Here is a 22,605-nt window from a genome sequence, read left to right on the forward strand (position 1 = left end):
TCATTTTAGTTTATTTTCAAAGACAGCACTTACCACAATGGTTCATTACTCATGTCAACTACGATAGGGGTTTTTACATCTTCTAATATAATTTTTAAAAATTATTTCAAAACACTTTTTTGTTTTCTTTTATAATAATATTAATAACATTTTTTCATTATTTTCGCATAATGGCCTATAAAACTATAACTACACCTTTAGAGAGTGGATATCATAGGGAGTGTTATCACCATTCATCATTATCAGGCTCATCGTTTCTCATCTACTTTCGATAATCCTTTGAAATGGGATGTGCTTTATTTTGCATTAGGGGATATCTAATACACTTGTCCACGTGTGGTATCATTTCAGGTACCCATTGCATAAAAAACCTCACCTCATTAATGGGATGATGAATCGCATTGGGATATTTTTCACATCCAAAGTCCTCTAAGTTAAAAAGGGGGATATTAATGTCACATTTTAGGATCATGAGCTTATCGGTAGGGATGTTCTCTTTAATGTATAACGCTTTTACTCCAAAAAAGTTGCAAATTTCACGGACTTCCTCTTGTACATGCTTTAATTCTATAGCATTTTTATTAAAAGGTTTTATTTTTCTATCTTAGAATCCTAGCCCGTTTATACGGCGTAACGCAGTACTCCATAAGCGTTTATCATAATCAAACAAATTATAGTTAACATCCCAATGGTTATTGTACATTTCTCTATGATCTTCACCCAGTAATAAAAACAAACACTCGAAAATTACTCCACAAGATGAGTTTTTTATGCGAATATATTCTGAATCGATCACACTGTACATGATGAAATGAATTATTTTATAATAATGTGACTCTATTCTAAGCATAGAATTGGAGAATAAACTCCATTTGACATTGGTTGACAATCAGAACAAAGAGAGTCAGGGAAAAAGCTCCATCAGCACATCTGTCAGAATAGCAAGAGGATCCTTTAGGATACTGAGTGAGGTCACATCCGTCTGAGAATATTACACCTTTAGAAGATGAAAAAACCTTTATCATTTTTTTTTATATGTAACTTAAAGCCCCCCTTTCAGTTCTAATTTGGAGCGAAACAATTCACATTTTACCAGGCTTTAGTTACACAAAGAGTAGTTACAACTCGGCCCGAAAGTAACCATAACTCTAAAAACGGAATTTTAATAATAATAGATACTTAAAAATGATTGGCTTTGTACACTGATTCCAAATACATAAATTTCCTTAGGTTTAATGTTATCCGTCAAAACCTAAGACCCTGAGAATATTAAGCCTTTTAGAAGAAAAACAAAAATCTTTAGTCATCAAGAAATTTCAACTACCAACTGGTTTCAGAATTCCTATCAAGTCGAACAAAAAAACAAAAACAAAAACAACTACAACAAAAAAAACCTAATTTTAAACAGTTTTTGGGAAACAAAGTGAAAGTAAAGAGCAACTCGGCCCGAAAGTAACGATAACTTTAATAACGGAATTTTAATAATAATAGATACATAAAAAGTTCGTCCGGAAAAATGTAAACTTTGGAGGACGTTTAAAAGAGGAGCTCGTCCGGAAGGATGTGAACTTTGGTTGCTGACCACGTGCCACTGGATATGGGGCTTAACCCCCTAACTAATCACTCCGAGCAGGGCTGCCCCAACCTCATGGGCGCTGGTGGGGCCCACCTCAGGGTCTCTCTGTGCCCAGGATTTCCCTGGTGTCAATCAGAACACAGGCCTAGGGACGGTTGGGCTTGCGACCCTCCTTCTGAAAACAATTGCAATGAAAAGAAATGTTACTCAAGCCTCAGATCCTATTCATTTTAAATCCTTACGACCTCGGCACGTCCCCGGACATCTTTTGATCCTTTCTGACCAAGGTGGGCTTAGATAAGCCACCTGGAATGTTTTAACAATGAATAACCCGGGATCCAAAGACCTTCTAGGGCTTGAGATGTTGCGATGTGGGATTGATATACCTGGAATGACAGAAACCCACTTGATAGGATCAGGCGAACAAGAAATTACAAGTTCTGATTACTGGATGATTTGGTCAGGCCAAACTTCTAGTAGAAATAGTGGCGTAGGCCTGCTTCTAAACAAGAAGGCAAAGAAATGCCTCATATCCCACAACCCAATATCAGATAGACTTCTCACTGCCCGCTTCAACCACAAACATGGGAAGATGACGATTGTTGTGTGCTACGCACCAACGAATATCTCTCCAACGGATGAGAAAGACAAATTCTACTTGGCTCTCACAGCTGCTCTCTCTCAGATTTCCCCTCATGATGTTTTGGTCGTGGTAGGCGACTTCACTGCAACTGTATCTGACCCCAGCGGAGCTATTAAATCTGTAATTGGTCTACTTACACCTGATTCTTTGAACAAAAATGGGACCCGACTCCTCCAGCTGTGCACCATGCACGAACTGGTCATTACAAACACCCTGTTTCACAGGAAAGACATTCATAAGTCAACATGGTATAGCAATGACGGGCGCATGCGAAAGATGATCGACTATATTATAGTCAACCAAAGATGGCGGTCATCAGTCACAAACTGCAGATCCTATCCCTGCGCCGAGATCGGGAATACTGACCATAGATTAGTTGCTGCGAACTTCTGTCTACGACTCAAAGCCCAGCCTACAGAACGACGCCAACCAAAAATGGACACTCAGAAACAAAAAACCAAGGAATTCCGCCAAAAGTCTTTAGTTGAAGTCGAGAACAGATTTGAATGCCTGAATACCCTTGTTGACCCGGACACGTTTTGGCAGACGTAAAGAAACAATATCTTAGAGTTCGCCACTGAGACCATCGGTCGAAAGATGTACTCAAAAAAGCCCTGGCTGTCGCGAGAAGCTTTGCGAATCCTTGAGCAACGCAGAAAAGCGCGGCTGGCCGGAGATATGCCCTCCTACAGACGGTTAAACGGGGTCAGGAACAAACTTATCCACCGAGACAAGCAACAATTTGTTGACAAAAAAACTGATGGGCTAGAAGATGCAGTACAAAAAGGTGACACCAGGTCGCTTTTCAAGCATGTCAGAGACCTCAGCGAGGAGAAACCTCCAAAGAGAGGAGCAGTTAAATCCACCTCCGGCGTAATGCTCGAAGATGAAACCACGCAGATTGATCGATGGAAAGAGGATTTCACAAAGCTGCTGAACGCTACAGAATGCTCTGAGGAGGATGAAAAACAACAAAGCACCAGGAACCTGTGATATCACCGTAGAGCTGCCAAAATTCGCAGGACCGACGATGCTACTATGGCTGCACATGCTGTTTTCCCTCGTTTGGACAACAGAACTGATTCCACAAGAATGGAAGGAAGGGATAATCCTCCCTCTATGGAAGCATAAAGGTAGTCGAAGTAATTGCTCCAACAACAGAGGAATCACCCTCCTGTCGGTTCCCGGCAAACTATTTGCCATGACTTTGATAGATAGAAGTACCCAGTTCATCCGTAAGTGCCGCCTGATTCAGCAAGCAGGTTTCATGCCGAACAGATCCACGACCGAGCAGATCTTCACCGTACGCCAGGTCATCGAGAAAGCTCGTGAGTTCCAGCGTACAGCATACCTCGCCTTTGTTGACTTTAAAGCAGCCTTCGACTCGGTCGACCGTGAGTCTATCTGGAAGATACTAGAACGAACAGGTCTCCTGGAAAAATACTGTCGCCTGTTCAAGGCGCTCTACAGTGGTACAAAAAGCTCGATCCAGGTTAATGGTAGTCGAAGCTCACTGTTTGAAATATATACCTGTGTACGGCAAGGTTGTGCTGCTGCTCCTGAACTGTTCAACGCGGTGATTGATTATGTCATGGATCGAACCAAGAACTGGCTCCCCTTCGGACTAAGGTATGGTGACAGAGTTTTAGCCGATTGCAACTTCGCTGATGATATTGCTCTGATATGCACTTCTGCAGCTGAACTCGAAGAAGCCCTCAACACACTGTCGGAGGAAGCCCTGAAAGTGGGACTATATATTAGCTGGCAGAAAACAAAAATAATGATCGTTGACTCCACAGGTAACACCGCCAACTCACCAGAATTCAACGTATCAGAGCACACCGTCGAGGTTGTCAAGTCTTTCACCTACCTTGGATCTGTCATCACGGAAAACGGCTCAGTCGAAACTGAAGTTCAGTCGCGGAAAAGCCACATCAATTATGGCACGACTATGCCGTTCAGTGTGGTCAAAGACCAATGTCAGCCGAAAAAAAAAATGCGGATCTACAACATCACCGTGACCTAAGTCCTTCTCAACAGTGCTGAGACCTGGCCGGCTGCTGCTTCTGCTCGTGATGCCATAGACGTGGCCCAAACAAAGTTCTTGAGACGTATTGAAGGGATCAGATGGGACGACTTCGTCTCGAACACCCGATTGCTGGCACTAACAGATAAGACCCCCAACTCTCGGCAGGTCGCTGTACGAACCCTACGGTGGTTTGGCCATTTGGTCCGCATGCCAGCAGAAACACCCGCCAGTACTCTCTTCAATTTTGATCCCCCTGCACATGGCTGGAAGCACCCCCGCGGAAGGCCCCTGTTCAGATGGAGGGACAGCCTCACCCAGTACCTCTCAATGATCGGCACTGATATACAAGAAGCAGTCACACTTGCACTTGACCGTTCCGAATGGAGGCGAAGAGTCACGTGTCTCTCTACGCTGGACAACCAGCAGGAGCATTAAGTCAAGTAAGTAAGTAAGTCATAAAAAGGATTGGCTTTGTACGCTGATTCCAAATACATTAATTTCCTTCGGTTTAATGTTATCCGTCAAAAGCTAAGACCCTGAGAATATTATGCCTTTTAGAAGAAAAACAAAAATCTTTAGTCATCAAGAAATTTCAACTACCAACTGGTTTCAGAATTCCTATCAAGTCAAACAAAAAAACAAAAACAAAAACAACTACAACAAAAAAACCCTAATTTTAAACAGTTTTTGGGAAACAAAGTGAAAGTAAAGAGCAACTCGGCCCGAAAGTAACCATAACTCTAAAAACGGAATATTAATAATAATAGATATATAAAAAAGATTGGCTTTGTATACTGATTCAAAATAAATAAATTTCCTTAGGTTTAATGTTATCTGTCATAAGCTAAAACCCTGAGAATATTATGCCTTTTAGAAGAAAAACAAAAAACTTTAGTCATCAAGAAATTTCAAGTACCAACTGGTTTCAGAATTCCTATCAAGTTGAACAAACAAAAAACGAAAACAAGTACAACAAAAAAAACAATTTTAAACTTTTTTGGGGAAACAAAGTGAAAGTAAATTGCGACTCAGCCCAAAAGTAACCATAACTCTGAAAACAGAATTTTAATAATAATAGATACATAAAAATCATTGGCTTTGTATACTGATTCCAAATACATAAATTTCCTTAAGTTTAATGTTATCTGTCAAAAGCTAAGACCCTGAGAATATTATGCCTTTTAGAAGAGAAACAAAAATCTTTAGTCATCAAGAAATTTCAACTACCAACTGGTTTCAGAATTCCTATCAAGTCGAACAAACTAAAAACAAAAACAACTACAACAAAAAAAAACAATTTTAAGCAGTTTTTGGGAAACAAAGTGAAAGCAAAGTGCAACTTCTGCCTGAAAGTAACCATAACTCTAAAAACGGAATTTTAATAATAATAGATACATAAAAATGATTGGCTTTGTATACTGATTCCAAATACATAAATTTCCTTAGGTTTAATGTTATATGTCAAAAGCTAAAATTTTACACCAGTGTCTTGTCCGCTTGGATCTGTTGTCAAAACGCGATCCCCATGAAAAACATACCCACCCCTCATTGACCTTTCTACAAAAAGGTGTTGATCTACATCAGTTATCAAGCCTATTTCTTCCCTAATAATTTTTAAAATCAAGTCCATCACCAAATGTGGTAGGGAAAAATAATATCCTATATCTAGTCCAAACTCTGAATAGATTGGATCTTTGTTTTTACAGACAATATCTAACAGAGTTAAAACGTCACTGGCCAAGTACAGTCTACAATAATCCCACCCATTTTTACAATTACCCTTAGCCCAAACCTTCTTGGCAAATTCATATTCCTTGGCAGTGGATTCACTGTTGGTGAGTGAATTAAAGAAATCTTCAATTGGAGGTAGTGTCTCCTCGCTTAAGCGAGCGCCAGAACAGTAAGATTCGTATGCATATACACCTTTACAGGTCAATAGATCATACATTTCACTTCCTGGAAAGTGCTGTTTAAGCAAAGAAAAAGTATCAAAAATTGTCATTTTTCTGCACTTGAATCAATTGACTCAATGCCTTGGGGAAAAACTAAAAGAATCTAAAAACCTAATTTTATTCAGACACGTATGCCCGTTATTTACTACCTGTCATTCCAAATCGAAAAGCACTAGCTTCTCGGCTGATTTGGGGATGATGTTATAGGTAAATGAATGGTTTACTCATGGACTATCTACTCCCCCTCCCTCCCTGTGCATACGTGACAAAGCTGGTAAAATAAATTTTAAATCATAATTTGAATTATGAATAAAAACTGGAATAAAAAACTGCTGGCTTACATTCACATTGCATTATTGATGTGCTACCCTTTCTAAAATTACCACCCCCTGATGATATTTTCTGCCAAAAGTGATTGTGGTCTTGGACTTTCCCCTTCCCCCCTCTTTTCCCCCTAGTCCCTTTCCCCTTATCCCCCTCTTCAAACTCCCCCTTACAAACCAAGCATATTCTTTGATTTTTAATTGCGAGAAGATCCTCTGCAGACAATAACATTGGGTAATGCGTATTTCTCAAACAAGAAATAGCGTCATTTGCAGTGCCAATTAATTTGGTCAGTGCCTTGACGATGAACTCACCCTCATCAAACGTCTCGACTATTTCTAACAACTGCATAGTGTTAGAACTGTCTCTTTGCACGATGGCATAGGAGACTGCAATGGCTCGATGTTCTTTGATTCGATTCGGAAATCGAGGATCAGTTACTTCCACTAGCTTCGCCTCACAATCCAAAAAGATTTTATTGCTTTGGAGGAGGGTATTTTGAAAAATTTTAAAGCGTAAAATCGACCTATCACCTGAAACCGTTGCCACTGACTGGTAGCCATGCCGTCTACAATGCTTCATATGATTTTGTGATTCACTGAACACCTTGACAACCCTCTAAATCTGGATTATATTTTAAAACTGTACCCTTATCCCTATGCCCCCTCTTAAAATAAAATCTTTTTTAAATTTTCAAATATTAACGCTTAAATTTTCAACAAAAAGAACCACAGACCCACTCCCATTTTCGCTATAATTTTCGAGATGCTAGTGGTCTATCCGCATTTAAAAAATTTTGAGGGTGTTTTTATGGATTGGAGAGACCACATTATTACGCATATCAAAAAATTATAGCGAAATTGGGATTGGGTCTGTGGTTTTTTTTATTGAAAATTTAAGCGTTAACATTTGTCAAATTAAAAAAGATTTTATTTTAAGAGGGGGGCATAGGGATAAGGGTAACATTTTTGATATGTTTCGAAACAGATTCGCTGAACACCTTGACAACCCTCTAAATCTGAATTATATTTTAAAACTGTACCCTTATCCCTATGCCCCCCTCTTAAAATAAAATATTCTTTAAATTTACAAATATTAACGCTTAAATTCTCAACAAAAAGAACTACAGACCCACTCCCATTTTCACTATAATTTTCGAGATGCGTAATAATGTGGTCTATCCAATCCATAAAAACACCCTCAAAACTTCTAAATGCGGATAGACCACTAGTATCTCGAAAATTATAGCGAAAATGGGAGTGGGTCTGTGGCTCTTTTTGTTGAAAATTTAAGCGTAAATATTTGTAAATTTAAAAAAGATTTTATTTTAAGAGGGGGGTATAGGGATAAGGGTACAGTTTTAAAATATAATCCAGATTTAGAGGGTTGTCAAGGCGTTCAGCGAATCTGTTTCGAAACAGGTCAAAAATGTTTAATGTACGCTTTCCTCATTTCAGCTTTCGAGCCAATTCAAAATGACACTACAAAGAAAAATTTAGAATATTGCGCTGTACATGGGAAGTTAGGGTCCGATTTACCCCCTGTAGATTTTTCTTGTTAAGAGGGAAAATACCCAGTAACGCTCATGTCTATTGATATTTTTGAAAGGGCCAATGCCCATTTAAATATTGGCGTTACTGTGGTTCAATATGAAACAGAATTTGAGAATGGGGTTCCTCCTAATACGAAGGGGGTTTTGTTCCCAGTAAGGGGCCCGTCGATTGAATTGGTGAAGCACTGGGTTTGGTTGTTGTACACACCACCTAGTGAACCCAATGCAATTGGCCATTTCAACCCAATTACAGACATCAGTAGAGTTCTGGGGAAGGGTAAGATTAGGGGGGTACGTTTCTACTATCCAAAATGCCTGTCTCGATTTTGGACTGAATAAAAGTTACAAAATCATATGAAGCATTGTATATGGCATGGCGACCAGTCAGTGGAAACGGTTTCAGGTGATAGGGCCATTTTACGCTTTAATAATTCTCAAAATACCCTCCTCCAAATCAGTAAAATCTCTTTGGATTGTGAGGCGAAGTTAGTGGAAGTGAACGATCCTCGATTTCCGAAACGAATCAAAGAACATCGAGCCATTGCAGTCTCCTACACCCAAGCGCAAAGAGACAGTTCTAACACTATGCAGTTGTTAGAAATAGTCGAAATGTTGGATGAAGGTGAGTGCATGGTCAAGGCACTGACCAAATTAATTCTCACTGCAAAAGACGCTATTTCTCGTTTGAAAAATACACATTACCCAATGTTATTGTCTGCAGAGGATCGTCTCGCAATTAAAAATCGAAAAATATGCTGGGTTTGTAAGGGTGAGTTTGAAGAGGGGGATAAGAGGAAAGGGACGAGGGGGAAAAGAGGGGGGAAGGGGAAACTCTGAGACCAATATCACTTGTGGCGGGAACTATCATCAGGGGATAGGCATTTTAGAAGGGTAGCGCATCAATCATGCAACGTATATGTTAGCTAACAGTTTTTATACCAGTTTTTATTAATAATGCATATTATGATTAAAAGTTTATTTTACCAGCATTTGCACATTTGCACCGAGAGGGAGGGGGAGTAGATAGTCCATGGGTAAATAATTCATTTACCTATAACATCATACCAAAATCAGCAGAGAAGCTAGTGCTTCTCGAGATGAAATGGCAGGTAGTGAATAACGGGCATTCGTGTCTGAATAAAATCAGGTTTTTAGATTCTTTTAGTTTTTTCCCCAAGGAATTGAGTCAATTGATCCAAGTGCAGAAAAGTGACAATTTTGATAGTTTTCCTTTGCTTAAACAGCAAATGCAGTTTTCTTGGACATGAACTCGTTATATCCCTCGGCAATGTCTCATTACTCTTTGCCGTGTGGGAACTATAAATGGCTTGAGAATCCTTGTGAGTTCCCCGACATTAATACTGTTGAGGACAATGGGCCACTAGGATCGTTCTTTGAAGTTGATGGTCACATTCCATTGACGCTTCATGATTCAGTCAGAGATTTTGTTTTCCCCTGTATCAATCAACCAGTGACCAAGGACTGACTGAGTCCATACAATTGATCATTGGTTGAGGATATGGGGATGCATTGGACCCCTCAAAGCAGAAACTGATTGCATATCTGGACCCTAAAGAGAATATCGTTGTTCATCATGTACTTTTGCCCTGGATGGTGAAAAAAGGTTTCAAGATCACCAAAATACATAGGGTCCTGCAATTCAATCAAAAACCTTATTTAAAGACGTTTATCGACACCTTTGTTGATAAACGCTCTCTGGCAAACATTAAAGTATATAAGGAAATGTACTAGCTCATTCTAAATTCAGCCTTTGGAAAAATGTGTGAAAGCGTACGGAACAGATCTCGTTGTGTCGTTGTAACTGACCCTCAAGAGTGTGCACGATTTATTGCAGACCCCAATTTTACATCGTTCACGAGCATAGAGACAAGCATGGTGCTTCTACACAGGAAAAAGAGAAATGTGGTACTGAACAAGAATATAGCAGGAGGTAGTTCAGTACTTGAAATTTCCAAAAAGCTCATGTTTTAATTTTTTTACAATGTGTGCAATGTACAATGGCAAAGGGAGGGGGAGGTTCAAGTTTACTAAGGGGATACAGATTCTTAGCTGTTAAAAGTAAAAACCGGGGATTTATTGGGGGATTTAGAAAAGGAGGAACACATCAGCTCGCGAATGGATTTCACTAACTGGAATCCGTCCCTCTACCCCGAGTTGGTGAAACGTCAGGCCCCTAATCAACTACTCATGTTAAAATCAGAGACGGGGAGTGATTTGATATCCAATGGGGTGTTCCCAGGTCCTAAAGTTTAAGGCGTTGAAACTCATAACAGGGATGTAAAGTAGGCGTGTAAAGGGGTGCCTACACATTTTGTAAAGAACAATTTCGACATAAGTGTGTACACAGACTGTGAAGAGAGTAGCCTAGTGCCGAGAGCACAAGCGCTTGAAATTCGGTCTCTACAGTATAAAAACTACACTGTTAGAGTGGAAAAGAATGCAATGTCATGTATATCCGACAAAGTCTTTGTGCTCGAGAATGGTGTAAATGTACTACCCCATGGCCAATATAGAATTTCAGACCGGGTTGAATGTGTAAACTATCGCAATCAACTTGGTCTGGATAAATTGACCTAGCCCAACCTTTCATGAATTAACTTAACCCATGGGTATAGTACGCACGGGGAGTGTGCGTTTAGAGTTTACATTTGCTGACCCATTAGCTGAGAGTATCGCACTAATCTTGCTAAATCAATATGAAACCTATTGGGAAATCACTCCCGAAGGCAGTTTTCTACTAGACTTGGCACCATGAACACCAGTCAAATAATCAATGTATTTAACATGGATCCCTGCATGTCCAAATACAAATCCAATTGTCTGCCCTCAGACTTTTTTGGAAAAATTAAAAGTGCCAAAAATACCCTAATTATTGTTAATAGCAGTCCATCGACTGTGCAGACAGTTCACTGGTTGTGCATCTTTTAAACAATGAAGATGATTTAATTTTTTGATCCTCTTGGCCTACCCTATACATTCTACACACCACACATCAGCAACTATATTGAGAACAGTGGGAAAACTATTATTCAAAATCGGAAGAGAGTGCAGGATCTGACGACTAGAAACTGTGGCTTCCATGCACTACTATATTTTGTGTTCCGATGTCGTGGCTATACTTACAAGCAGTTTTTCAGCATTTATGTAGACAATCCACGTCTGAACGACTTTATGGTGGAAAATATCCTCTCAGACATGTATTATATTGATTTTAGTGCCCTAAGGGTAAAGTGCTTAAAAAATGTATGTGAATTTGTTTATTAATAAATGAAAAATGTATATGTAACAATGTCTTTATTCTTCACTTTATATTTCTTCTTCGGTGTATAGGCAACTGTCGTGAACCACTAATGCTTGTAAATCATTTGGATTCACTGTATATTGATCTTGATTGGCTGCAAAGTCAGGATCACATTTTCTACAGTATAATGAAACTTCACTCTTGTCATATCTCTTTGTATAGTCAATGATACTATTTGCATTCATATTATGATGTTCACGAGTTTCAATCTGTCTATTCGAAGCAATATCACATACAGTCTTTTCAAATGGTGAATCACATTCAGTAACTGCCAAATAAAAATCACTTGGTTTATAGTCATAATAGGCAATGTCGTCACAACGATGACGTAGAAACCAAATTGTCTTGTTACCCCAACAGTTGAATCATAGACCAGATTCTTCCTCCCAGAATAATTTAAATCCACGACGATACCAATCTCGTAGAAATAAACTAAAATCACGTTTGGGATTCTTTCCAATCATACCGGGGTATGTATTCTCCCACTGATCACATTTGTCATAGTGACAATTGGAGCACAGATGGCCTCTAGGGTGAGAGTCACAAATCTCTTCAAGACATGAATTACACCCTTTAATTTGTACTGCATAGTCTCTATGTAATTTACAAGGATGACATAATTTGCACTTTTCATTATAGTCATCAATAATTGTACAATTCTCACAGGATATCCAACTGCCAAGACTGTACATGCATAGTGGACATGTAAAGAACATTTTTGGTTTCCGATGTCAATTCTCTCACAATTAAAACAAAACTGATCCTCGGTCGATAAATTCATAAGGAGGAATGGTGAGAGGAGTAACTCTGTGACGTTACCTCTTTCGAATTGGGGAGCCATCTACATTGAATCTATGGTAATGTTTTCAAAAGTATATCCACGATATTATTCTGCTTTGTTCCGATTAATATATCAATAAATTTAGTATAAGCATTTGAGTCACATTGACAAAGCTTCATACAATTGTCCAATGGGGGAGAATTAGTTTTCATTATATTGTCAAGTTTTTCCTGAGAGAATATCTTTCGTTGAAGGGATAACTTGAAAAAATCATCATCCAAAATCAAATGTTTTTTCATGATCACAAAATTCGATCTAATTCTCTCTTTCTCAAATTTATTCATTTTCCAATCCTATTACTCTCACTGCTGAGTCTAGACTGACCATGATTCGTTAGCCTAACATTCTAACAAAAAGAAAGGGAACATTTTCGATTTCGAAACAATTTTATTGGATAATTACAACAATAATACTACACATGTACAATTAGCGATATAGCATTTTATCTTCGATATGCTCCACTAATGCACTTTAAGCACTTTGAAGTCTATTCACATGTGCTATATCAACTTTTGCAGCAAAGCATAATTGATCCTCCATTTTAAATTTGCTCAAGGATATTATATATCTTGCATATACTTAATCCCATTCCAGACAAAGCCGTGATCCTCCTGTGATTTCCACCGCAATGTTTGGTGCTTCTGTATTATTGCTACCAACTCCACTATGAACTTCTAATAGTGTAAACATTCCAATCATCATTATTACAAAAATATCCTAATGAGTAAAGTCAAACTGTTCTCACTTGCATGAATTCTCTTCAGACACTAATAAAAACTATAGCAAAAATCCTTTCCTTATATTCTCTGCAATCCTCTCCCACTAATATTTCCGACTCCCTGATTGGCTTAGAAGGAGACACGTGATCCTGTTCCCGTTTGACTCGATCAATAATTCCCGGCCGATTATGTAATCGATTTCTCATAAATCCAGTTCCCCTCTAGTGGATTAATACATTGTTCCCGTTAGAATTTAATGCGCATGTGCAAACTTCGTCCCAGAGTCATTACACTTAGAAACACCAAATAAATCGACCTTGAAAAAGGTGCTTTAAAGTACCAAATAGTACCTTTCTTATCCGGCAATGTTGTAAGCTTCTGTCAGTATTCTATGTCCATATATGGAGTCCCTCTCGGAACTCATGATAGGTCAATACTTTCCTATCTAGTGGAACAAACAAAAAACGAAAAGAACTACAACAACAAAAAAAAACAATTTTAAATAGTTTTTGGGATACAAAGTGAAAGCAAAGCGCAACTCGGCCCGAAAGTAGCCATAACTCTAAAAACTGAATTTTAATTATAATAGATACATAAAAATGATTGGCTTTGTAAACTGATTCCAAATACATAAATTTCCTTAGGTTTAATGTTATCCGTCAAAAGCTTAGACCCTGAGAATATTAAGCCTTTTAGAAGAAAAACAAAAATCTTTAGTCATCAAGAAATTCCAAATACCAACTGATTTCAGAATTCCTATCAAGTCGAACAAAAAAAAAAAAACTACAACAAAAAAAACCTAATTTTAAACAGTTTTTGGGAAACAAAGTGAAAGTAAAGTGCAACTTGGCCCGAAAGTAACCATAACTCTGAAAAAGGAATTTTAGTAATAATAGATACATAAAAATGATTGACTTTGTATACTGATTCCAAATACATAAGTTTCCTTAGGTTTAATGTTATCTGTCAAAAGCTAAGAACCTGAGAATATTATGCCTTTTAGAAGAAAAACAAAAATCTTTAGTCATCAAGAAATTTCAACTACCAACTGGTTTCAGAATTCCTATCAAGTCGAACAAACAAAAAACAAAAACAACTACAATAAAAAAAACCCAATTTTAAACCGTTTTTCGGAAACAAAGTTAAAGTAAAGTGCAACTCGGCCCGAAAGTAACCATAGCTCTAAAAACGGAATTTTAATAATAATAGATACATAAAAAGATTGGCTTTGTATACTGATTGCAAAAACATAAATTTCCTTAGGTTTAATGTTATCTGTCAAAAGCTAAGACCCTGAGAATATTATGCCTTTTAGAAGAAATACAAAAATCTTTAGTCATCAAGAAATTTCAAATACCAACTGGTTTCAGAATTCCTATCAAGTCGAACAAAAAAACAAAAAAAAACAACTACAACAAAAAAAATCCCAATTTTAAACAGTTTTTGGGAAACAAAGTGAAAGTAAAGTGTAACTCGGTCCGAAAGTAACCATAAATCTAAAAACGGAATTTTAATAATAATAGATACATAAAAATGATTGGCTTTGTACGCTGATTCTAAATATATAAATTTCCTTAGGTTTAATGTTATCCGTCGAAAGCTAAGACCCTGAGAATATTAAGCCTTTTAGAAGAAAAACAAAAATCTTTAGTCATCAAGAAATTTCAACTACCAACAGGTTTCAAAATTTCTATCAAGTCGAACAAAAAAACAAAAAACAAAAACAACTACAACAAAAAGAAACCCTAATTTTAAACAGTTTTTGGGAAACAAAGTGAAAGTAAAGTGCAACTCAGCCCGAAAGTAACCATAACTCTAAAAACAGAATTTTAATAATAATAGATACATAAAAATGATTGGCTTTGTATACTGATTCCAAATACATAAATTTCCTTAGGTTTAATGTTATCTGTCAAAAGCTAAGACCCAGAGAATATTATGCCTTTTAGAAGAAAAACAAAAATCTTTAGTCATCAAGAAATGTCAACTACCAACTGGTTTCAGAATTCCTATCAAGTCGAACAAACAAAGAACAAAACAACTACAACAAAAAAAAACAATTTTAAACAGTTTTTTGGAAGCAAAGTGAAAGTAAAGTGCAACTCGGCACGAAAGTAACCATAACTCTAAAAAAGGAATTTTATTAATAATAGATACATAAAAATGATTGGTTTTGTATGCTGATTCCAAATACATAAATTTCCTTAGGTTTAATGTTATCCGTCAAAAGCTAAGACCCTGAAAGTATTAAGCCTTTTAGAAGAAAAAACAAAAATCTTTAGTTATCAAGAAATTTCAACTGCCAACTGGTTTCAGAATACCTATTAAGTCGAAAAAAAACAAAAAACAAAAACAACTACAACAAAAAAAAAACTAATTTTAAACAGTTCTTGGGAAACAAACTCAAAGTAAAGTGCAACTCGGCCCGAAAGTAACCATAACTCTAAAAAAGGAATTTTAATAATAATAGATACGTAAAAATTATTGGCTTTGTGTACTGATTCCAAATACATAAATTTTCTTAGGTTTAATGTTATCCGTCAAAAGCTAATACCCTGAGAATATTATGCCTTTTAGAAGAAAAACAAAAATATTTAGTCATCAAGAAATTTTAACTACCAACTGGTTTCAGAATTCCTATCAAGTCGAAAAAAACAATTACAACAAAAAAAAACGCTAATTTTAAACAGTTTTTGGGAAACAAAGTTAAAGTAAAGTGCAACTCGGCCCGAAACTAACCATAACTCTAAAAACGGAATTTTAATAATAATAGATACATAAAAATGATTGGCTTTGTATACTGATTCCAAATACATAAGTTTTTCTAAGGTTTAATGTTATCCGTCAAAAGCTAAGACCCTGATAATATTATGCCTTTTAGAAGAAAAACAAAAATCTTTAGTCATCAAGAAATTTTAACTACCAACTGGTTTCAGAATTCCTATCAAGTAGAACAAACAAAAAACATAAACAACTACAACAAAAAAAGAACCCAATTTTAAAAAGTTTTTGGGAAACAAAGTGAAAGTAAAGTGCAACTCGGCCCGAAAGTAACAATAACTCTAAAAACGGAATTTTAATAATAATAGATACATAAAAATGATCGACTTTGTGTACTGATTCCAAATACATAAATTTCCTTAGGTTTAATGTTATCAGTCAAAAGCTAAGACCCTGAGAATATTATACCTTTTAGAAGAAACACAAAAATCTTTAGTCATCAAGAAATTTCAACTACCAACTGGTTTCAGAATTCCTATCAAGTCGAAACAACAAAAAAAACAGAAACAGCTACAACAAAAAAAAAACAATTTTAAACAGTTTTTTGGAAGCAAAGTTAAAGTAAAGTGCAACTCGGCCCGAAAGTAAACATGACTCTAAAAACGGAATTTTAATAATAATAGATACATAAAAATGATTGGCTTTGTACGCTGATTCAAAATACATAAATTTCCTTAGGTTTAATGTTATCCGTCAAAAGCTACGACCCTCTGAATATTATGTCTTTTAGAAGAAAAACAAAAATCTTTAGTCATCAAGAAATTTCAACTACCAACTGATTTCAGGATTCCTATCAAGTCAAACAAAATAACAAAAAAAACAACTACAACAAAAACAATTCCCAATTATAAACAGTTTTTGGGAAACAAAGTGAAAGTAAAGTGCAATTCGGCTCGAAAGTAACCATAAGTCTAAAAACGGAATTTTAATAATAATAGATACATAAAAATGATCGACTTTGTGTACTGATTCCAAATACATAAATTTCCTTAGGTTTAATGTTATCCGTTAAAAGCTAAGACCCTGAGAATATTATGCCTTTTAGAAGAAAAACAAAATCTTTAGTCATCAAGAAATTTCAACTACCAACTGGTTTCAGAATTCCTATCAAGTCGAAAAAAAAAAAAAAAAAAAAAAAACAACTACTTCAAAAAAAATCCTAATTTTAAACAGTTCTTGGGAAACAAAGTGAAAGTAAAGTGCAACTCGGCCCGACACTAACCATAACTCTAAAAACGGAATTTTAATAATAATAGATACATAAAAATGATTGGCTTTGTATACTGATTCCAAATACATAAGTTTCCTAAGGTTTAATGTTATCTGTCAAAAGCTAAAACCCTGAAAATATTATGCCTTTTAGAAGAAAAACTAAAATCTTTAGTCATCAAGAAATTTCAACTACCAACTGGTTTCAGAATTCCTATCAAGTCTAACAAACAAAAAAACAAAAACAACTACAAAAAAAAAAATTAAACAGTTTTTCGGAAACAACGTGAAAGTAAAGTGCAATTCGGCCCGAAAGTAACCATAACTCTAAAAATGGAATTTTAATAATAATAGATACATAAAATGATTGGCTTTGTATACTGATACCAAATACATAAATTTCCTTAGGTTTAATGTTATCCGTTAAAAGCTAAGACCCTGAGAATATTATGCCTTTTAGAAGAAAAACAAAATCTTTAGTCATCAAGAAATTTCAACTACCAACTGGTTTCAGAATTCCTATCAAGTCTAAAAAAAAAAAAAAAACAACTACAACAAAAAAAACCCTAATTTTAAACAGTTTTTGGGAAACAAAGTGAAAGTAAAGTGCAAATCGGCCCGAAAGTAATCATAACTCTAAAAATGGAATTTTAATAATAATAGATACATAAAGAGATTGGCTTTGTATACTGATTCCAAATACATAAATTTCCTTTGGTTTAATGTTATCTGTCAAAAGCTAAGACCCTGAAAATATTATGCCTTTTAGAAGAAAAACAAAAATCTTTAGTCATCAAGAAATTTCAACTACCAACTGGTTTCAGAATTCCTATCAAGTCGAACAAACAAAAAACAAAACAATTACACCAAAAAAAAAAAACAAATTTAAACAGTGTTTGGGAAACAAATTGAAAGTAAAGTGCAACTCGGCCCGAAAGTAACCATAACTCTAAAAACAGAATTTTAATAATAATAGATACATAAAAATGATTGGCTTTGTACGCTGATTCCAAATACATAAATTTCCTTAGGTTTAATGTTATCCGTCAAAAGCTACGACCCTGAGAATATTATCTCTTTTAGATGAAAAACAAAAACCTTTAGTCATCAAGAAATTTCAACTACCAACCGGTTTCAGAATTCCTATCAAGTCGAACAAAAAACAAAAAAAAAACAACTACAACAAAAAAAAATTCCCAATTATAAACAGTTTTTGGGAAACAAAGTGAAAGTTAAGTGCAACTCGGTCCGAAAGTAACCATAACTCTAAAAACGGAATTTTAATAATAATAAATACATAAAAATTATTGGCTTTGTACGCTGATTCCAAATACATAAATTTCCTTAGGTTTAATGTTATCCGTCAAAAGCTAAGACCCTGAGAATATTATGCCCTTTAGAAGAAAAACAAAAATCTTTAGTCATCAAGAAATTTCAACTACAAACTGTTTTCTGAATTCTTTTCGAGTCGAACAAAAAAAAAAACAACTAGAACAAAAAAATCCTAATTTTAAACAGTTTTTTGGGAAAAAAATGAAAGTCAAGTACAACTCGGCGTGAAAGTAACCATAAATCTAAAAACAGAATTTTAATAATAATAGATACATAAAAATGATTGGCTTTGTATACTGATTCCAAATACATAAATTTCCATAGGTTTAATGTTATCCATCAAAAGCTAAGACCCTGAGAATTTTATGCCCTTTTGAAGAAAAACAAAAATCTTTAGTCATCAAGAAATCTCAGCTACCAACTGGTTTCAGAATTCCTATCAAGTCGAATAAAAAAACAAACAAAAACAATTACAACAAAAAAAAACAATTTTAAACAGTTTTTGGGAAACAAATTGAAAGTAAAGTGCAACTCGGCCCGAAAGTAACCATAACTCTAAAAACGGAATTTTAAATAATAGATACATAAAAATGATTGGCTTTGTATACTGATTCCAAATACAGAAATTTCCCTAGGTTTAATGTTATCTGTCAAAAGCTAAGACCCTGAGAATATTATGCTTTTTAGAAGAAAGACAAAAATCTTTAGTCTTCAAGAAATTTTAACTACCAACTGGTTTTAGAATTCCTATCAAGTCGAACGAACAAAAAACAAAAACAACTACAACAAAAAAAAACCAATTTTAAACAGTTTTTGGGAAACAAAGTGAAAGTAAAGTGCAACTCGGCCCGAAAGTAACCATAACTCTAAAACAGAATTTTAATAATAATAGATACCTAACAATGATTGGCTTTGTATACTGATTCCAAATACATAAATTTCCTTTGGTTTAATGTTATCTGTCAAAAGCTAAGACCCTGAAAATATTATGCCTTTTAGAAGAAAAACACAAGTCTTTAGTCATCAAGAAATTTCAACTACCAACTGGTTTCAGAATTTCTATCAAGTCGAACAAAAAAAAAAAACAAGTACAACAAAAAAAACCCTAATTTTAAACATTTTTTTGGTAAAAAAAGTGAAAGAAAAGTGCAAATCGGCCCGAAAGTAACCATAACTCTAAAAACGGAATTTTAATAATAATAGATACATAAAAATGATTGGCTTTGTATACTGATTCCAAATACATAAATTTCCATAGGTTTAATGTTATCCACCAAAAGCTAAGACCCTGAGAATATTATGCCCCTTAGAAGTAAAACAAAAATCCTTAGTCCTCAAGAAATCTCAACTACAAACTGTTTTCAGAATTCTTTTCGAGTCGACCAAAAAAAATCAACTAGAACAAAAAAAAACCTAATTTTAAACAGTTTTTTGGGAAACAAAATGAAAGTCAAGTGCAACTCGGCGTGAAAGTAACCATAAATCTAAAAACGGAATTTTAATAATAATAGATACATAAAAATGATTGGCTTTGTATACTGATTCAAAATACATAAATTTCCTTAGGTTTATTGTTATTCGTCGAAATCTAAGACCCTGAGAATATTATGCTCTTTAGAAGAAAAACAAAAATCTTTAGTCATCAAGAAATTTCAACTACAAACTGTTTTCAGAATTCTTTTCGAGTCGAACAAAAAAAAACAACTAGAACAAAAAAAAACCTAATTTTAAACAGTTTTTTGGGAAACAAAATGAAAGTCAAGTGCAACTCGGCGTGAAAGTAACCATAAATCTAAAAACGGAATTTTAATAATAATAATAGATACATAAAAATAATTGGCTTTGTATACTGATTCCAAATACATAAATTTCCTTAGGTTTATTGTTATTCGTCGAAAGCTAAGACCCTGAGAATATTAAACCTTTTAGAAGAAGAACAAAAATCTTTATTCATCAAGAAATTTCAACTACCAACCGGTTTCAGAATTCCTATCAAGACGAACAAAAAAAAACAAAAATAACTACAACAAAAAAAAACCAATTTTAAACAGTTTTTTGGAAGCAAAGTGAAAGTAAAGTGCAACTCGGCACGAAAGTAACCATAACTCTAAAAACTGAATTTTAATAATAATAGATACATAAAAATGATTGGTTTTGTACGCTGATTCCAAATACATAAATTTCCATAAGTTTAATGTTATCCGTCAAAAGCTAAGACCCTGAGAATATTAAGCCTTTTAGAAGAAAAACAAAAATCTTTAGTTATCAAGAAATTTCAACTACCAACTGGTTTCAGAATTCCTATCAAGTCGAACAAAAAAAAACAAACAAAACAACTACAACAAAAAAAAACCTAATTTTAAACAGTTTTTAGGAAACAAACTGAAAGTAAAGTGCAACTCGGCCCGAAAGTAACCATAGCTCTAAAAAAGGAATTTTAATAATAATAGATACATAAAAATGATTGGCTTTGTGTACTGATTCCAAATACATAAATTTTCTTAGGTTTAATGTTATCCATGAAAAGCTAAGACCCTGAGAATATTATGCCTTTTAGAAGAAAAACTAAAATATTTAGTCATCAAGAAATTTGAACTACCAACTGGTTTCAGAATTCCTATCAAGTCGAAAAAAACAACTACAACAAAAAAAACGCTAATTTTAAACAGTTTTTGGGAAACAAAGTGAAAGTAAAGTGCAACTCGGCCCGAAACTAACCATAACTCTAAAAACGGAATTTTAATAATAATAGATACATAAAAATGATTGGCTCTGTATACTGATTCCAAATACATAAGTTTTTCTAAGGTTTAATGTTATCTGTCAAAAGCTAAGACCCTGAGAATATTATGCCTTTTAGAAGAAAAACAAAAATCTTTAGTCATCAAGAAATTTTAACTACTAACTGGTTTCAGAATTCCTATCAAGTAGAACAAACAAAAAACATAAACAACTACAACAAAAAAAAACCCAATTTTAAACACTTTTTGGGAAACAAAGTGAAAGTAAAGTGCAACTCGGCCCGAAAGTAACAATAACTCTAAAAACGGAATTTTAATAATAATAGATACATAAAAATGATCGACTTTGTGTACTGATTCCAAATACATAAATTTCCTTAGGTTTAATGTTATCCGTCAAAAGCTAAGACCCTGAGAATATTATGCCTTTTAGAAGAAAAACAAAAATCTTTAGTCATCAAGAAATTTCAACTACCAACTGGTTTCAGAATTCCTATCAAGTCGAAAAAAGAAACAGCTACAACAAAAATTTGCTAATTTTAAACAGTTTTTGGGAAACAAAGTGAACGTAAAGTGCAACTCGGCCCGAAACTAACCATTACTCTAAAACCGGAATTTTAATAATAATAGATACATAAAAATGATTGGCTTTGTATACTGATTCCAAATACATAAATTTCCTTAGATTTAATGTTATCTGTCAAAAGCTAAGACCCTGAGAATATTATGCCTTTTAGAAGAAAAACAAAAATCTTTAGTCATCAAGAAATTTCAACTACCAACTGGTTTCAGAATTCCTATCAAGTCGAAACAACAAAAAAAACAGAAACAGCTACAACAAAAAAAAACCAATTTTAAACAGTTTGTTATCCGTCAAAAGCTAAGACCCTGAGAATATTATCTCTTTTAGATGAAAAACAAAAACCAGTAGTCATCAAGAAATTTCAACTACCAACTGGTTTCAGAATTCCTATCAAGTCGAACAAAAAACAAAAAAAACAACTACAACAAAAAAAAATTCCAAATTATAAACAGTTTTTGGGAAACAAAGTGAAAGTTAAGTGCAACTCGGTCCGAAAGTAACCATAACTCTAAAAACGGAATTTTAATAATAATAAATGCATAAAAATGATTGGCTTTGTACGCTGATTCCAAATACATAAATTTCCTTAGGTTTAATTTTATCCGTCAAAAGCTAAGAACCTGAGAATATTATGCCCTTTAGAAGAAAAACAAAATTCTTTAGTCATCAAGAAATTTCAACTACAAACTGTTTTCAGAATTCTTTTCAAGTTGAACAAAAAAAAAAACAACTAGAACAAAAAAAATCCTAATTTTAAACAGTTTTTTGGGAAAAAAAAATGAAAGTCAAGTACAACTCGGCGTGAAAGTAACCATAAATCTAAAAACGGAATTTTAATAATAATAGATACATAAAAATGATTGGCTTTGTATACTGATTCCAAATACATAAATTTCCTTAGGTTTAATGTTATCCATCAAAAGCTAAGACCCTGAGAATATTATGCCCTTTTAGAAGAAAAACAAAAATCTTTAGTCATCAAGAAATCTCAGCTACCAACT

The 22,605-nt window shown here is 34.7% G+C and overlaps 1 protein-coding gene across 1 annotated transcript; it reads left to right on the forward strand.

Moving 5' to 3' along the window:
- Positions 1-1,898: 1,898 nt before the first annotated feature.
- Positions 1,899-2,771, forward strand: LOC148955607 (protein CFDP2-like). Its single transcript, XM_089107774.1, has one exon. The coding sequence runs from the start codon at positions 1,899-1,901 to the stop codon at positions 2,769-2,771; it is 873 nt and encodes a 290-aa protein (XP_088963900.1).
- Positions 2,772-22,605: the final 19,834 nt, after the last annotated feature.

Source organism: Artemia sp. Qi Xiang Cuo, chromosome 2 (assembly GCF_049724085.1).
Source record: "Artemia sp. Qi Xiang Cuo chromosome 2, ASM4972408v1, whole genome shotgun sequence".
In the NCBI taxonomy this organism is placed as follows: Eukaryota; Metazoa; Arthropoda; class Branchiopoda; order Anostraca; family Artemiidae; genus Artemia; species Artemia sp. Qi Xiang Cuo.

What these genes read in the sequence shown, in the direction of transcription:
- LOC148955607 (XM_089107774.1), top strand. Translation starts at nt 1,899, where the DNA reads ATGAATAACCCGGGATCCAAAGACCTTCTAGGGCTTGAGATGTTGCGA.